The 17,501-nt window shown below is 42.9% G+C and overlaps 1 protein-coding gene across 1 annotated transcript in view; it reads left to right on the forward strand.

Annotated features, from left to right (window-relative positions):
- LOC109471813 (titin-like) overlaps positions 1-17,501 on the forward strand; it is a 309,005-nt gene that overhangs the window by 179,324 nt on the left and 112,180 nt on the right. Inside the window, 26 exon segments of the mRNA XM_019771168.1 lie at positions 389-524; positions 990-1,289; positions 1,682-1,788; positions 2,061-2,241; positions 2,600-2,899; positions 3,328-3,576; positions 4,068-4,280; positions 5,839-5,982; positions 6,420-6,701; positions 7,076-7,233; positions 7,649-7,966; positions 8,369-8,626; positions 9,494-9,661; positions 10,035-10,132; positions 10,625-10,818; positions 11,224-11,447; positions 11,616-11,691; positions 11,980-12,157; positions 12,848-12,966; positions 13,368-13,522; positions 13,881-14,006; positions 14,495-14,613; positions 15,361-15,697; positions 16,056-16,180; positions 16,367-16,547; positions 16,951-17,226. Coding sequence (XP_019626727.1) covers positions 389-524; positions 990-1,289; positions 1,682-1,788; positions 2,061-2,241; positions 2,600-2,899; positions 3,328-3,576; positions 4,068-4,280; positions 5,839-5,982; positions 6,420-6,701; positions 7,076-7,233; positions 7,649-7,966; positions 8,369-8,626; positions 9,494-9,661; positions 10,035-10,132; positions 10,625-10,818; positions 11,224-11,447; positions 11,616-11,691; positions 11,980-12,157; positions 12,848-12,966; positions 13,368-13,522; positions 13,881-14,006; positions 14,495-14,613; positions 15,361-15,697; positions 16,056-16,180; positions 16,367-16,547; positions 16,951-17,226 — 5,022 coding nt within the window.

Here is a 17,501-nt window from a genome sequence, read left to right on the forward strand (position 1 = left end):
TCCACACACACAAACGGTGCTGAACACCATCCACACACACAAACGGTGCTGAACACCATCCACACACACAAACGGTGCTGAACACCATTACACAAAGTCAAACATGCCTGTCCTTGGTGCTGAATGAAACACATGGTGCTGAACACAATCTACTCATTTGTAAAATATGTAAATAACTGTTACTGACCAATACACAACTAAACACCGACTTTGACAAAGAGTAGTGGATACTACTTGGAACCTCTGACCATTTTCAATATCTATCCAGTTGCTTGCAATAGAGTAACTGTTTTCTTGGTATCTTATCTAACCTTAATCTAACCTTCATCAAAGCATTTATATCTTACTTCATTTGTTTACATGTGCTTCTTTCCTTCCTTCCCTCCAGCTCTACAAGACGACGTTCCGTGTGAAGACCCTGGTGGAAGGTAACCAGTACCTGTTCCGTGTCATGGCCATTAACGACATCGGGGTGGGAGAGCCTGCAGACACCGTGGAACCGATCCTAGCCATGGACCCTGTCGGTACGTACAGCACAGTTTACAATCTTTCTCTGTAAACTTGATATGTATAGCTTTAAGCAATTATGGCAGACTTTTTTCTTACTTAACTTTGTACCTACTTTCCTACTTTGTAGACCAGCTCCAGAGGTCTAGTTGAAAGGTTTTCACCATTTTTTGATAACATGAAAAAGTACAGGACACCGTGGTGACAAAGTCTAGCAAGCTGCCAATATCAACATCACCACTGGAAAAAGACAACATGAAGTCACTCCTCATTTGATGTAGTTTTCAAAATGTTGTATGTACTTACGGAAAAACTTCTGGTAAAGTCTGGTGAACTTTCTTACAAAAGTTCTGTTAGTCCCTGTGCACCTTACCCTTTGCAGAGCACACAGAACCACCAAAGATCTTGAATAATCTAATTTGTGAATATCTGGTGCCCTTTTTACAAAGACTATTGATCTCTGTACACCTTGTCCTTTGCAGAGCCCCCAGCACCTCCGAAGAACCTGAAGATCACCGAGATCACGCCGTACAGCGTGAGCCTGACGTGGGGAAAGCCTGACTTTGACGGCGGCAGCGCCGTCACCAGCTACATCGTGGAGAAACTCCACATGAGCGCCGAGCATCCGGAGTGGGAGAAATGCACGGCCATGAGTGCCCAGAGATACACGGTTACCGACGTGATCACGCACGATGAGTACAGGTTCCGAGTCATGGCGCAGAACGTCGGCGCCGTCAGCGAACCTGCAGAGACAGAACCTGTCATCGTCAAGGAGCAGCTCTGTAAGTCATTAGTTTTTCTTAAGACAAACATTTTGTGACTTGGTTTTCATGATACATATAGGCCCAAGCTAACATTTTGTGTCTTGGATTTCATGATACATATAGGCCCAAGCTAACATTTTGTGACTTGGTTTTCATGATACATACAGGCCCAAGCTAACAATTTGTGTCTTAGTTTGCAAAAGAAGACACAGCAAAAGGTTCATTGCTTCTGTGACAGAAAAACTGTTACCTTGGCTTCATTTTTTATTTTTCTGTGAAAAATATTGGAGTCCAGGACGTTATTGGTGTCTTGGTAGATGACTGTGTAAAGACAGGATTGTGTCATCAATCTATACTGCAGCAAACATGACCTGCATCACTGATCATACCTCCCCATCTCCTTGCTCCAGTTGCTCCTGTGCTAGACCTGAGCGGTCTCCATGGAGACTCCATCACTGTGAAAGAAGGCACCAACATCGCTGTCAAGATTGGCATGAGTGGAACTCCACTGCCTAAGGTAGGGTTTTTATTCATTTGTTTTTGTGCTACAACCTTTCTAGTTTCAGTACAAAGATGATTGTTAACTGCAGATTCATGCATTGAAGCTTATTTCAATGTTAACTCTAGGTGGTGTGGTCTTGTGGCCTTTGCTTCAGTTCTTTGTTACTGCCATTCCCCACAACTGGGATTATTGGCTGTTAATATTAGTTAGTAATGATACCTTTCTAGTTTCAGTACAAAGATGATCAGCAGATTCTTGCATTGAAGCTTATTTTACTTGAATCCCAGGTGGTGTGGAATCGTGGCCTGGGCGTCCTGCGTGAGTCTGACCACTGCCTGACCAAGACCAACCACGAGTCGACCACCCTGTTCATCAGGAAGGTGCAGAAGCGTGACCAGGGCCAGTACAGCGTCTCAGCCGAGAACAAGGTCGGCAAGGAGTCGGCAACGTTCAACGTCAACGTGCTAGGTGAGAGTTTCTTCTTACAACCCTATGCCTCAGTCTCCCTACAGATTTGTTACCTACAGATTCTTGTCTTGAAGTTTTTTCCAACTGATATCAAGTTGACTGAATGGCATTGGTATTTTACAAATCATTAGGAATAGAAAAATTACTGTACAGTTTAATGGATTTGTAAAGAAAAGAGGTCTGAAGTTATTATAAGCAGAAACTTCTGAAAAGAATTCTTGAGTACAGCCAGCATCACTATCTTGAGAAAAGAGTTCTTATAATCCAAAACTATTTGTGAACAAAAGAGTTCTGAAGTGTTATAACCAGAAACTATTATAAGAGCCAATTTTAACCTGAACCTGCCTTGTCCCCCCAGGCAAGCCTGGCCCGCCCGTCGGCCCAGTTGAGATCGAGGAGGTTTCTCCTGAACACGCCACCATCAGCTGGCAGCCTCCGACGGACGACGGCGGTAGCGCCATCTCCAACTACGTGGTGGAGAAGTCGGACAACCGCGGCGCGTCCTGGGTGTACGTCAGCGCGGGCGTGAAGAGGACCAGTCTGAAGATCACCAAGCTTACGGAGAATGGGAGCTACATCTTCCGCATCTCTGCTGAGAACAAGTACGGCGTCGGAAAGGGACTCACATCCGGAGTCGTCGTTGCCAAGCATCCCTATGGTAAGGCCCTTGCTTTTATTCATTTATTTTGATAATCCACAAATATTTCTAAAGCATCTGAGGCAAGATGCCAGTTTGTCGTATCTGAATTTCTTCTTTCACTTGGATGCATTTAATTTCTCAATCAAGAATTGTACTCCTTCCTGCTCTGTGAAGAACAGCCCCTATACCCCTTCCCTTGTCTCTGTTCATTACTGGTGTGTAGATAGTAGATCAATTCGGCCAAATAAGAAGATCTCTTCCAGTTGTAGGCCAGCTGTTGCAGACAATCCAAAGCCTTGTAGTCATACATGTATGCATGTATGGTGATAGACCAATGGGGGACATTCCATATGATTGTTAAGTCCAAATGAGTAGATCATGTAGTACCACTACAAAGTCAACACCCAGTTATTTCCTGACTTGTAACAACCTCCTCCCTTCCCCAGATCCCCCGTCCCAGCCACGAAACCTGAAGGTGACGGAGGTGAACAAGGAGTCCGCGTTCCTGAAGTGGACGTGTCCGGAAGACGACGGTGGTTCGGAACTCGCCGGGTACGGCGTGGAGAAGCGGGAACGCGGCAGCCAGAAGTGGATGCGCGCCGTCCGCTACGTGCTGAAGAAGTGCGAGTTCCAGGCCACCGGTCTGACGGAGAATGCAGAATACGAGTTCCGTGTGTATGCACTCAATGCTGCTGGTGAGTTTCATTCAGAAGTACTAGTGTTGTAGTAAGGAAATATGTAGATATGTAGGGAGTGCAGAATACGAGTTCTGTGTGTATGCACTCAACGCTGCTGGTGAGTTAAACTTTACATTTTATTAGTATTCATTTTTGATTCAGTAGGCTAATTCTGTGACTATTTATGTGTTGAAAACAAGATACACTTTTGTATTAGACTGTATTTTAAATAAACATCAATCAAGGAATTTCAGTCAGACAAGAGATGTAAGAAAATGTCAAAGCAAGATGTATTCAAAGTTATTATGTTATGCAAAATTGATCATGTAATGTTATAAGGTAGGTGCAAGGAAAAACATACAAATGTACCTTTTATTCAAATCTTCATATTATTAAAATTAAATATAGAACTACTGCTTCCAGAAACTACAATGTATATGTGACCAATGAATGTGTTATATGTTGGCAATTGAACCTCTTAAATGAAATCTTGTCAACCCGTTCCCTAGGCAACGGCAAGCCATGTGACCCAACGCCTCCCGTGAGGATCGTGGACCCGGTGTCGCCGCCGCAGGACGTTCGCGTTACCAAGGTAACCCGCGCCTCGGTGTCGCTGCACTGGTACAAGCCTCGTACAGACGGCGGATCCCGTATCATCGGCTACATGGTGGAGAGGATGAACGTCAAGGAGGAGAAACCCAAGTGGGTTCTCGTACACACAGGTCAGTTCTCAGTCCTTAAAGACAGTTCTACTTTCTTAGGGGCTTAGGTTCGGTTCTTAACACGTGTGTACATTAAGGAGGAGAAACCCAAGTGGGTCCTCGTACACACAGGTCAGTCACACTTTCTTTCAGGAACTCTAAACTTTCTTTAGGGAGCTTTAAATGTCATTAACAAGAGTTCCACGATCTCATACCTTCGCCAAATGATGTTATCCCTTGCGGGTGACAAATTATACAATTTTAATCATTGATTTTGTAAATAAGAGCTTCATTTGCATGGATTATATCAGTTGATCATATTCTCCACCCAATGACAGCCTTATCTTAACAAAAAGGCTATTATAGCACTTCCTCATAAATTATGCAAATGAGGTCATGATTTGAATAAGTTATGTTTATTGCTGTTCACCTTCACTTAACTTCCAAATGTGGCAAGTATGAAATTCGGGGTGCAGCAGTTACAACTATGGAATTATAAGAATTTGCCATTAATTATGCAAATTAGGTCCTCATTTACATAATCTATAGATGTTTTTCTTGTTCTCAAGTAGATGTCACAAGTGTTTCATAGTTCTATTATCGAACAAAGCAGATTTAAAGAATTTCCTCATTAATTATGCAAATTAAGTCCTGATTTGCATAATTGCCATTTGATTATGTCAAGCATCACTTCAACTACCTACATACCAAAAATCACGACAATACGTCAACCGGTTCTTGAGTTATCGCCCTTCAAATTTTTTTCAACAAATGCTCCTGCAGTTCCAGAACAAGGCGCTAGGGGACCCAAACTTATGTCACTTCTTTCCTACCCCAAGAGCTATCTACCAACCAAAATTCATGACCCTAGCATGTCCAGAACATGAGATATCAAAACCGGAAGTTCAGCTGCAGTACCTAGGAAAGCCGCCAGGGGGCCCGAAAATACTAATCATTTCTAGGTCTCATGAAGTCCTACCCACCTACCAAGTTTCATTCCAATCCATCCACTGCTTCTCGAGTTATCTTGCTAAACCACACACACACAAACACACACACACACAGACAAACGCTACTAAAAACATAACCTTCTTGGCGAAGGTAATAAGTGTGTACGTTAAGGAGAAACCCAAGTGGGTCCTCGTACACACAGGTCAGTTTTTAAACTTGATTTGGTTTGGTTCTCAAGAGTCCTTAGCATAAGTCGGGTCCTGGTATTAACACAAGTCAGTTCCTGATCATGCTGTCTTGATTTTTAAGGGCTTTGGTTTGGTTCTTAAAGTATGGATTGTAATTCTTGGATTGTATAATTCTTTCCAAAAAATGTAGTCTGCAAGTTGACCCAACTTAAGAAATATCTTGAAGTTCCTAGGCTGAGTCCTTTTTATTAAAATTAAAGAAACTGAAACTTTATATTATCAAATTTTTTCTTCCAAATTTCAGTTGTTTGGCTTTTAATCTTAAATTATTAGATAAATGTTACAGTAACTGTAAATCAAAATGCATTGCTGTCATTTTCACAGGTACTATCATGCTGTAATGATACAATTATTTACTAAACCTTCCTATCTCCCTGCAGGTGTTATAAATGACATTGAGTACACGGTGAAGGGTCTGATCTCGGGCGACCGGTATCAGTTCCGCGTCACCGGCAAGAACGCGGCGGGAGTGATCGGCGAGAGCTCCGAGCCTACGCCACCTGTCGTCTGCAAGGACGATATTGGTAGGTCATGGGTTAAGGGTTGGGGGTTATGGGTTAGTGGTCAGGGTTTAGGGGTCTGATTTAACATGAGTTGACATGATTTAAATCAAAAAAGTAGATCTACATGATTGTAAAAAATATGTCTTCACAATATGTGTCATCTATTCCATACTAAAAGAGCAGATCTGACAAAAATATCATGAAAATCAATTAAATTTAAGCTGCTCTTAAGAAACAAGTCATCACTGGTAAACTTTTAGGTATTCTTTTGAATAATTTCATGCTTGTTAGAACCATGACTGTCAACACTGGTATGTACTATATGTCAGTCATAACCTACCTTGAGCCACACAAATTGAAGGACTAACTGAACTAACATGTTTTTTTTGTAGCACAGAAAATCAGTTTTAATCAATGTTTTTGACAAAATATTGATCGATATTCTTGTCCATTTCCAGCTCCCCCCAGGCTGGACCTGAAGGTTAAGGACAAGCTGCAGGTGAACGAAGGCGATCAGATCAAACTGACCGTCGGCGTGGCCGGCAAGCCCGACCCCGACCTCAACTGGACACGCGGACGCTCCACGCTCATGAAGTCCGACCGCGTCCGCTTCGAGAAGGCGCAGAACAACGTCTCCGTGGTGATTAAGAACGCCGTCCGAGCCGACAGTGGGGCTTACGTGCTCAGCGCTAAGAACAACAGCGGCGTGGCAGATGTCAAGATTACCGTCAACGTCATCGGTAAGGAACTAAAAGTTTTCTGTTTAAGAAGTTTAAGTAGTTAAAAATATCTATGAATGTCGATTGAACATTTCCAGAATTTGAAATTTTCTTGGGTGTGAAGCTGCATTTTTCTTAGACTTTTCAGCTTCAAGAAGCTACTACAGTAGCGCTAGAAAAACAACTGATGTAAACAAGATCTTATATCATTTTTTCTATGAATATTTCCACAATTTTGGAGAAAGGGACATTAATTTGCATGTGTTGCGATTCTTCAATAATTCTTTACCATTTTAAAGAAATGATATTTACTGTAGTATACTGACCAAAACAGGCCATATAACAGTATATCTTAGGTAGTTGACTCACCTGTATGTGTAATTTTCTGACTTCAGGTAAGCCAAGCAAGCCAGTCGGCCCAGTGAAGGTGTCTGACAAGACGCCCAACTCCTGTGTTCTCACCTGGGAGAAACCTGAAGACGACGGAGGCCTGCCCATCAGCAACTTCCTCATCGAGAAGTGTGACATGAAGTCTCCTGGGGTCTGGACTAAGGTAAGGAAATGTCTTGGAGATGTCTTGAAAATGTCTTGATAACACTTGTCTTGAAAACATCTTGAGAAGTCTTGAAAACATCTACATGTACTTCCGTAGCAAATCATTGAAAATTGTTGAAATATTGTTGCTTCTTGGTTAATATGAATTTTATAAGATTTCTTGAATAAACTTAGGATAGATTCAGAATTAAAATTATGGTAATATTTCATTTTTATTTTCCCAGAAGATCACAATCAGTTCTGTGACCTAGTTTTCAGGTGTCCCTGGGTACCTATAGCTGCACAGAAGACCTTACAAAGTTCTCTATACTTTTATTGTGTCAATAAAGATTGTGTATAAGCTATCTGGTAAATCCAAATGAAATGATGTTTGAGTAAAGAATTTTTCTAAGACACTGCCCTTCTTATACCAGGTGAGTGCGGCTGTGCGTAAGACGTCTTACAAGGTGACGAAGCTGACCGCCAACTGCACCTACATGTTCCGCATCTCTGCCGTGAACTACAACGGCGCGGGAGAACCTCTGCAATCCGAGAACGTCGTGGCCACCTGGCCGTTCGGCGTCCCGACCGCGCCGGGTAAACCCGCCACGAGCGACGTGACCAAGGACAGCGTGACAGCCGCCTGGAACCAGCCGGAAGACGACGGCGGTTCGGAGATTCTGGGGTACATCCTGGAGCGGAAGGAGCGCATGGCTCTGCGCTGGGAGCGTGTCAGCAGGACACTTATCAAGGTTTGTTTGTTTACATAATCTTACGAGTCTAACATTCTGTAGTCATTGTAGCTATTTTACCAGCTGCTACAGTAACTTTCATATGTTATTTCCTATGTCTTGTGCAACTAGACAAACATTCCATCAAAAAACATAATTCTGTATTTCTATCTAGATCTGTACCATAACTGAAAAGCAAGGAGAAGTTAATTTTTTCTCATATTTCATTTTATAATATTCTCATATTTCATTTTATTTCATAATGTTAACTGTATCTGTTCATCATGTTTTGCTGTGAGCTGTACTTATAATGTACTGTAGCCCAGTGTGGCAAAAATTCATTATCATTAGATGAAAACATTTAATTCAGCCTTTGGGCTGCCAAAGTTCTTTCAGTAAACCCATTTTTATTATGATTACCAGGAGACATCCTACACCATGAGTGATCTAGAGGAGGGCCTGGAGTACGAGTTCCGTGTCTGCGCCAACAACATGGCGGGTAACGGCAAGTACAGCCCCGCCAGCCTTCCCGTGGTCGTACGCGACCCGCTAGGCAAGCCCCAGCCGCCTGTCAACCCGGTTGTCGCGGAAACAACCCGGTCGTCCGTGTCGCTGGAGTGGCAGAAACCGGAGTTCGACGGCGGCAGCCGGGTCATCGGTTACGTCGTGGAACAACGCAGGGTGAGTTTAACATAAACATACAAGAAACAACTTAAAATACAATAAACAAAAACTAATAAAGTGTTGAACTTCATACATCTCTTTAGGTAGGTCCAGGTGAATAGGAAAGTTTTCTTCTAAGAGAATCTGAAGATAAGGTTTTTCATTACACTCAAGGTTTAAAAAAAATTTTTTAAATTTTTCTAAGATCTCTCTTCAAAAGCTTTTTCTTGATACTTCTCAGAACTTTTCTTGGTCTCTTATAGGTATTTTCTGATGTTATTAGAAAAGAAAGGAATTTCCCGCTTCAGACCTGGTCTACTGTAGAGTGGAACAGGAGCAACACTATAGCATACAATAACATTTTGTGAACTAAATCATTACAAATATCAACCAGGATATGTGCTATATCCTACATGTTTATGACGATTTACCACATTTGTGGAAGGATTGACATAACAGGTGACTATCACCTTTTCAAAGATGTCAACCCTGAGACCAGACTGTAAGGTTTGAACCACTCACACCGGGAAGGTCCCCTACTCTTTTCGATAAGTGTGGTGCGTTCTTTAACGTGCGTGGGGTGTGGCTCTCCCAAACACGGGACCTCCATTTAACGTCCTATCCGAGGGACGTCCCTAACCAAAGCTAGGTACTCATTTTCACCTGAGTGAAGTGAGGAAATTCGTGTAAAGTACCTTTCCCAAGGGTACAACGTCGGGGCGCATGTTCGGACTTGTTCGGGTACGACCCGGAATCGAACCCGGGTCTCTCCGTTTCATAGTCCAGTGATGTACCACTACACCACACGACGCCACACATGTATGTGTCTTATCTACACGAGTCTTGGAACCACTGGCTAAACTTGGTGAAATCCTTCCCCCTCAGACTGACTCAGAAGAGTGGTCCCGTAGCCACACCAAGAGCATGGTTCGCCACGAGGACCTGATCGTGACAGACGTGGAGGAAGGAAGGGGTTATTACTTCCGGGTCAGCGCCGCTAACGAGTGCGGGGTCAGTGCCCCAGCAACCGTCGAGGGCATCGTCACCGCTAAGGTAAACAAGTCTAACATTATGGTAATGAGTTCATTTAAGTTGTCCCGAGTATGCAAATTACATTATACAGCTCACGTAGCTATTGAACTGCTAATGTCGCATGTTAATGTGAAGGTATACAGCTTTAGTTTCTACTTGGTAATACGTACATGTACAGTCTAGCTCAGCTTGTAATCTCTTGAATTCAACTATGGTTTTAACCTATTCAAGTATGCTAGACCTGGAATGTGTCACAAGTTTTACCTAAGAACAGAACATAAGACCTGAGGCTGACAAATGTTCTTTGAATAAAACCCATTGTTACTATTGAGTCAGAAACTTGACTCCAACTTAAAAGAACTTTATACTGAATCTCTGCCTTGTTCCTCCCCAGGACATGATGGAGGCTCCTACGTTGGAGTTGGACATCAGCCTGCGCCGTGCCATCGTGGTGAGAGGAGGAGCTCCCATCCGCATCTACATCCCCATCAGGTGAGACAGGCATTCTGTTTACCTTCAGTTTGTATCTTATATTTTGTAAGGAGATTCTGTTCATCTACAGCCTCAGAAAAATTTTTATATGTTTGCCTTTGTAGAAGGAAAACACATTGCTTTTGCTCAGTTTCTTCTTCTTCTCTAAACAAAATTATAATTTAAGTGAATGACCTGGATTGCATGTAGACGTCTGTCACCATGGTAACTAGCATTGTAGCAGACACCCTGTGGTGTTGGGTTACATACATGTAATGTAGCAGGACAGAGCTGGAGGGGCTGATCACCATACACTAGTATACGAATGTGTTTGAACAAAACTAAACAATTAGCAGTAGTTTTTTGGGATAGACAAAGTGAAAGTAAATTGCATGCATTTTCTTTGCAAATGTTACCTTTACAAGTTTAATTTGTATTTTCAATGATTGTACCTCTGTTCCTATGGATTTATATTACTTGGAATAAAGAAATTCCTTCATTCTCCTCCCTCAGGGGCAAGCCGTTCCCGAACATTACCTGGGAGAAGGAGGACAGTAACCTGGAGAACCGCGCCGCCATCGAGACCAGCGAGATCGCCACTCAGCTGATGATCCCGTCTGCCGACCGCCGCGACGCCGGATACTTCAACCTCACCCTGGAGAACTCCAGCGGTACTGCATCTGCACAGATCCTCGTCAAAGTACTTGGTACGTTGCATTTCATTTTCATTTATCTTGCCAATTATTATAGATCCCACTAAAGACCTCATCAGATATCCTTGGATACATATAACATTATTTTAAAAACTGCTAGGTTTCTTGAAGTACAAGTCTTGCAAAACAGTTGCATGTGCATAGAATCATTTAAAAGAATATCACTAGTATATCACAATATAAAGCTGGTGTGTTACGCCGAAAGGCGGTTATACCGGCTATACAGATACAGATACAGATATTTTATGAGGATTCAAAACTTGCAAAACCTTAAAGCAATCTTATACAGCTGGTATGGATCACTAGAAAAAAAGGTTAACTTAGTGTAGTAAGGTTTTAATGTTTCAAATGCAAAGCTTATTTATGATGACCTATTTGCTTATTTGTTTATTCCCATAGATACACCTGGACCACCCACAAACGTCCGTGTGCGTGACGTCACCAAGGCGACCGCCATCATCCAATGGGGAGCCCCGGAGAAGGATGGCGGAAAGGCCGTGACGAACTACCTCCTGCAGAAGCGGGAGATCAGCCGTAAGACGTGGGACACGGTGGAGACACGCATCTACAAGACGTCTTACCGCGTCACCAACCTGGTGGAAGGAAACCAGTACTACTTCCAGGTGCCGTATTTGCTCATTTGCTCATGGTCGATCTGTAATTCTTGATTTCTGTATTAATTTTTCTTTCTCGTGTCTTATAAGCCCTCAGGAGCTGGGCGCATGATTATTAAGTGCAAGACATGTGAATTCATTCATTCATTCATTCATTCATTCATTCCTTACTTCCAGGTGCTGGCTGAGAACGTGTACGGCATCGGTGTGCCACAGGCTTCTGATGAAGCCATCCTGGCTATGGACCCAGTCGGTAAGTTGTCCCTCAAATATGTTCATTAAATTTTATAGCCAAAGCATATCATAATGCTTGTGGTCTATGGGAAAAATCAGTCGTCATAGGCCAATGGTCATCTTATGGAGATAGTTTGACTGTACTTAAGTTGTTCTCACTCTTTTCATGTCAGTTCTTCAAGTTGTACTATCAGTGAAACCCTTCTATAGTCACATAGTCTGGTTTGGCATGATACTTGCCTTTCTGATTTGAAAGATTAAACGAGGAAGCTAACCACTCGACGCACATCTTTTCCTATCATCTTAGACTCCCCCGACCCCCCGAGGAAGGTGGAGATCACAGAGATCACCAAGACAACCGTCTCCCTGGCCTGGCAGCGTCCAGAGAACGATGGAGGCAGCCGCATCACCAGCTACATCGTGGAGATGCGCCTGGCCGGCGAGGACCAGGAGTGGGTCAGATGCACCGCACTCAGCTCACTCAGGTAATTTGCATGTCTTATTTGCATATTTGGTACACCTTGCATGGTCCTGACGGAGGCAGCCGCATCACCAGCTACATCGTGGAGATGCGCCTGGCTGGAGAGGACCAGGAGTGGGTCAGATGCACCGCACTCAGCTCACTCAGGTAATTTGCATGTCTTATTTGCATATTTGGTACACTTTATATACTCCGTAACCATCGTCATCATCAGTCGGCTGCAGTCCTGTAACCAATCCATTGTTTCTTACGATTTCAAAAATACATCGGCTGGGAAAGACAATTGGTGGCCTTCCTTGAATTACATAAATTTGGTTACAATTAGCAGTGTTCACATGAAAGTTACAATGTAGTACAAGGAACAAGGATCATTAGGCTAATGGAGACATGAAATTTGCTTGTTGTAAAGTCTATTGCAGATTATGTCTTGGGAAGAGTGAAATTCATTGCACTGTAACTCACTCACACTCACTCACTGTCGGTTTATCGTCTGTTGTTCCCCGTCTTCCGAGGGTTAGACGTGCTTGCACAGTACATCTGGGGCTTGATGGCTGCACGTCACTTGTCTCTGTCTTGTTTGTTGATTTTATCTCTTTTAGTTCAGGTGGTGGAGGTCCTCCCGTACATTGTCGTACCATTGTTGATATTGTACCAACAACTGATGTATCTAAACCGCCTTCCTGTGCCTGTACAGGTACACCGTGACAGAGCTGACCACGGGACAGGAGTACCAGTTCCGCGTGTCTGCCCAGAACGTCGGCGCTGTCAGCGCTCCCAGGGAACTGCCGCCTGTGGTCGCAGCAGAACAAATCAGTGAGTAACTGTTTCATAATTATGCTTCAAGATGTGATTTACATCTTATTGTTCTCCCCTTTGATGTAATATTTTATTACTTAAAATACTAGTCGCTTTGAGGTAAAAACACGAGATTTGGAATAGCTGGGGAAAATTCTGAATTTGAAAATCAACCCTTTGCTTCCAACAGTACCCTTCATACTACTATTCATGTACATGTAAGCTACTTAGCTACTAAGAGATTACAGTGACTGTCTCTTTTACTAAAGCTAAGATGACAATTGCCAGGTTGCTAAAAAAAGCTTAATGTTATTTTGAATGGCCATGGTTGGAATATTATACTATTAGCTAGTAGGGCTCCTAGTTAAGCTTACATTACTGAATTTCTGCTAATGATATCCTATTTTACTCTTCCGTAGGCCCACCAGAGTTGGACCTGTCCGCCCTGCCTCGCGATGAGTTGGTCGTGAAGGAGGGATCAGACATGACACTGAGAATTCCGTTCTCTGGAACACCCCGTCCCGCTATAACCTGGCTACACGGGCTCGGCACCATGGTCGAGTCTGACAGCAAGGTGTGTTTGTTTGTTTGTTTGTTTGTTTGTTTGTTTGTTTGTTTGTTTGTTTGTTTGTTTAGTCATGAAATACTCAAATCAGCCTGCTGGACACTTTCCATTGAGGCTATGAGGGCAGAGGTCAGGGTCAGACAAATTATGAGATTCAGCTTGCATGATTGCAAGTTGGTATGTGGTCTGTGCCCATTCATTTGGGACATTTTCGTTATTGGAAAATAAGACAGAATTTGTGCAGACCTTTTTGTGGAGGGTGCCTGAATGGCTACAAAACTTGTATGATTATTCCAAAGTTCCCAGCATCCTTCCATAACTCAGTAAAATACAATCTCCTTTTGTTCCACAACTTCCACTCCTGCAGGTGACGAAGACCAACCACGTGTCCACGTCGCTGATCATCCGTAAGACGATGAAACGCGATGCAGGAAAGTACACCATCAAGGCTGTCAACAACCTGGGCACCCAGACTGCTGACATCAACATCAAGGTTAGTATTCATTGTATTTATGTTTACCTTTGGACAGGATTCAAACTTTTGTAACTGTTCATGTGATTTGATTTATGGAAATTGGAACAGTACAATTTACTTGGGGCACAGGTACATGTACATGTACACTTTTGTATTAGATTAGCCTTATGAAAATGTAGTTGACATGTACTTACTTAAGTTAGTAGATGCCATACTTTGTACACTGTACAATTGTTGCGCAATAAAGTTATTTGTTATTTGTATACACACAAACTTTTTTACTGAACTTAGGCAAACCTCTGATCCTTAAACTTGTAACTATGCTCTTATCTTTTCACTATCATAGAGAAGTGAGAAGTCGAATTTACATATAATTAGACTAGCCCTTAGTCCATGTATACATGTATATATATAGCCAAGCAATTCCTTTGTACTTAACCCAGTGGGTATTTTTGTACAATAAAGGTCTTCATTCATTCATTCATTTCTTCATTCCTTGATTGCAGGTGTTGGGCAAGCCAGGACAGGTGACTAACATCCAGGCTGAGGACGTCACACCTGAGTCGTGTGTTCTCACCTGGACCCCGCCCGGGGACGACGGAGGCAGCCCTATCCAGAGCTACAGGTACACAATATAGCCGCAAGTGATTTAACCTTAATAAACACTCATTTGCATTCCTTAGGCCACACTAATTTAATTTCTTGGTTAACGGATTTTTCTAGAAAAATAGTGGAGCGGGCGGGCGAAAAAAAAATGAAATAAAACTAGGCCTTATAAGGCATCCTATTATGGCCCAAAATGGTATGATAGGAGCCATGAAGTCAACACACCAGGCTGGTTCAAAATTTAAACAATGAATTTTGAACTTTTAATGATACCATTGCATTGAAGGATGGAATAACTGTAACAGCTAGGATGAAAAGGACTGTTTTCAACTGTTCAGGGCAAAATATGAGCATTTTGCAGTTGATTCTGAACTTTTATTTTTATTTGCAAATCAGGAAAATAAAGCGGGCGAATCCGTTAACCAAGAAATTAAATTGGTGTGGCAATTGTGTGTGAAACTTGACAAACCATGTATCATTAGCTCCATATGTTTGTACACCTACAACTGCCTCAAGAAGTGAGAAGAAGTTGAACCTGTAAATAGTAGATCACATTAGCATGTATCAAGTTTAAGTAAGATCTTGCTGTATGTTTTTCCTGTTTATTCATGACCTGTACTTACCTTGTAAGAGCATAAACATACAATAAAGGTCATTATGCGGCAAGTTTAAACTGTAATATTACTGTAATAATGACTTCTACCAACACAGATGAACTTTTAAGATAATACAATAAAGGTCTTTTATTCATTCATTCATTCTTCAGCATTGAGAAGTCTGACAACCGCGGCATGACCTGGAGCTTTGTGAACATGAGCGCGAAGCGGCCGTACTGCCGCGTCACCAAGCTCGTGGAGGGGAAGACCTACATCTTCCGCATCGCCGCCGAGAACAAGTTCGGGCTCGGCCCGCTGTACATGTCCGGCGCCGTGGACGCCAAGCTGCCGTTCGACCCGCCAGCGCCACCTACTGACTTACAAGTGAAGGACAGGACGAAGGACAGCATGACCGTCTCGTGGTTTGCACCCGAGGATGACGGTGGATCCGAGATCACCGGCTACATGCTGGAGCGCCGCGAGCGTAACAGCAACAGATGGATCAAGGTACTTTTGCAGTAGTAATCATACTGTAGTAGTAGTTGTAGCACTACATGTAGTACATGGTTTTAGTAGCTGTAATAGCTGTAGTAGTAGTAGCAGTTGTGATAATAGCACTACACAATTATACATAAATATAGTTGTAAACTGGTTTGTTCATTCATTTCAAACACAACTTTAAAAGTCATTCAATCTTTTGGCTGAATTGTAGACCCTTCTTGATATGTACCAAAACACTTTCTAAGTTCTGCATCCAACTGAGTGTACAATCTCCAAACTTAAAGACACTGTTACAGTAAATTAAATACAGTTAAAACTCTGACTTCAAATGTCAAAAGCTACATAATTTTCATTTCTTTCAAAGGTGACCAAGGGAGTCATCCACAAACGCGAGGTCAGGTCTACAGGCCTGATTGAGAACCTGGAATACGAGCACCACGCCTTCGCTCTGAACGCTGCAGGATCAAGCAAACCTAGCGAGACCAGCGGGTACGTTTGTTTGTTTGTTTGTTTGTTTAAGGCACCTGCAATCAGTGACAATACAACCACTACTCTACCTGGAGTCCTCTTACATACATTGTAAAATACAAACATTTTAACTACTATTTGCATATCATTTGCATATTTGTGACGGGACAAAAAAGGCACTGACCAAATTATCATTTGATTTGCTAGATTCTACCGTGCGGTGGATCCCGTGGGAGTTCCGGATGACCTTCGTGTTATCGACGTGACCCGTGCGTCGGTCACCCTCAGCTGGAAGTGCCCACTCCAGGACGGGGGTGCGCGCATCGTCGGGTACGTGGTGGAGCGCAAACAGGTGAAGAAGGAGGGACCGCCCCAGAAGTGGGTGCAGGTATGTAAAACTGTTCAACTTTCTTTCCACTTCTTCAACAGAATTCCATACATTGCATTCTGTAGATAAATTCTGTACATTATAGGAGATTAGTAACATGTAGTGTAGGCTGTCTTGTTCAATTCTCCAACGCATCAACTGCTTGCCTCAGAATCTCTTGGCTTTTATTCTTTATCACTAGACTAAGAGCCAGTTATCTTCATGTTACCAGCTCTGTACTCAAAATATTACAAAGGGTAACACAATGTCATGCATTTCTAATAATTATGGCATAAGACTACACTGTCTCCACAAAGTTCGGTTACTGGGTTGGTCTTGCGCTGTATGGAGACTTCCTGCAAACTATTGTAGGTTACACACACTAACATTAATGATATCTGTTTTTTCCCCCCAATTTCTCCAGGTACACACAGGTGTGATTAAGGAGAAGACCCTCAAGTGCAAGGGCCTCATCAAGGGCGAGAAGTACGAGTTCCGCGTTCAGGCCAAGAACGCCGCCGGAATCACCAGCGAGTTCTCTCAGCCCACCGTCCCCATCCTCTGTAAGGATGATCTCCGACCGCCCAAACTCACTCTGGACTTCAAACTTAAGGAGAAGAACACCATCGCGATCGGCGAGAGTTTCAAACTTGCCGTGATGGTTGCCGGGAAACCGGCTCCGGAGATCGTGTGGTCCAAGGTACTTGATTTCATTTGATTTGATTGATTGAAATTATTGTAACAATACAATACACGTGAGACACAGGCAGCTGTTGCTGGTGTTGTGTCCCACACGTAGAAAGAAATACAGGGCAGGATAGTACTCATTTACACTTGAGTTAGGTGAGGAAAGTCATGTTAAGTGCCTATCCTAAGGCATATGATCAGTGGCATGTCAGGACTCGAACCCGGGACCTCTTGGTCCTGCATCGAGCATTCTGTCCTTGCGTCATGTGACCCCATTTTTATTCATTT

Source organism: Branchiostoma belcheri, unplaced genomic scaffold (genome assembly GCF_001625305.1).
Source record: "Branchiostoma belcheri isolate BF01 breed outbred unplaced genomic scaffold, Haploidv18h27 scaffold26, whole genome shotgun sequence".
Classification (NCBI taxonomy): domain Eukaryota; kingdom Metazoa; phylum Chordata; class Leptocardii; order Amphioxiformes; family Branchiostomatidae; genus Branchiostoma; species Branchiostoma belcheri.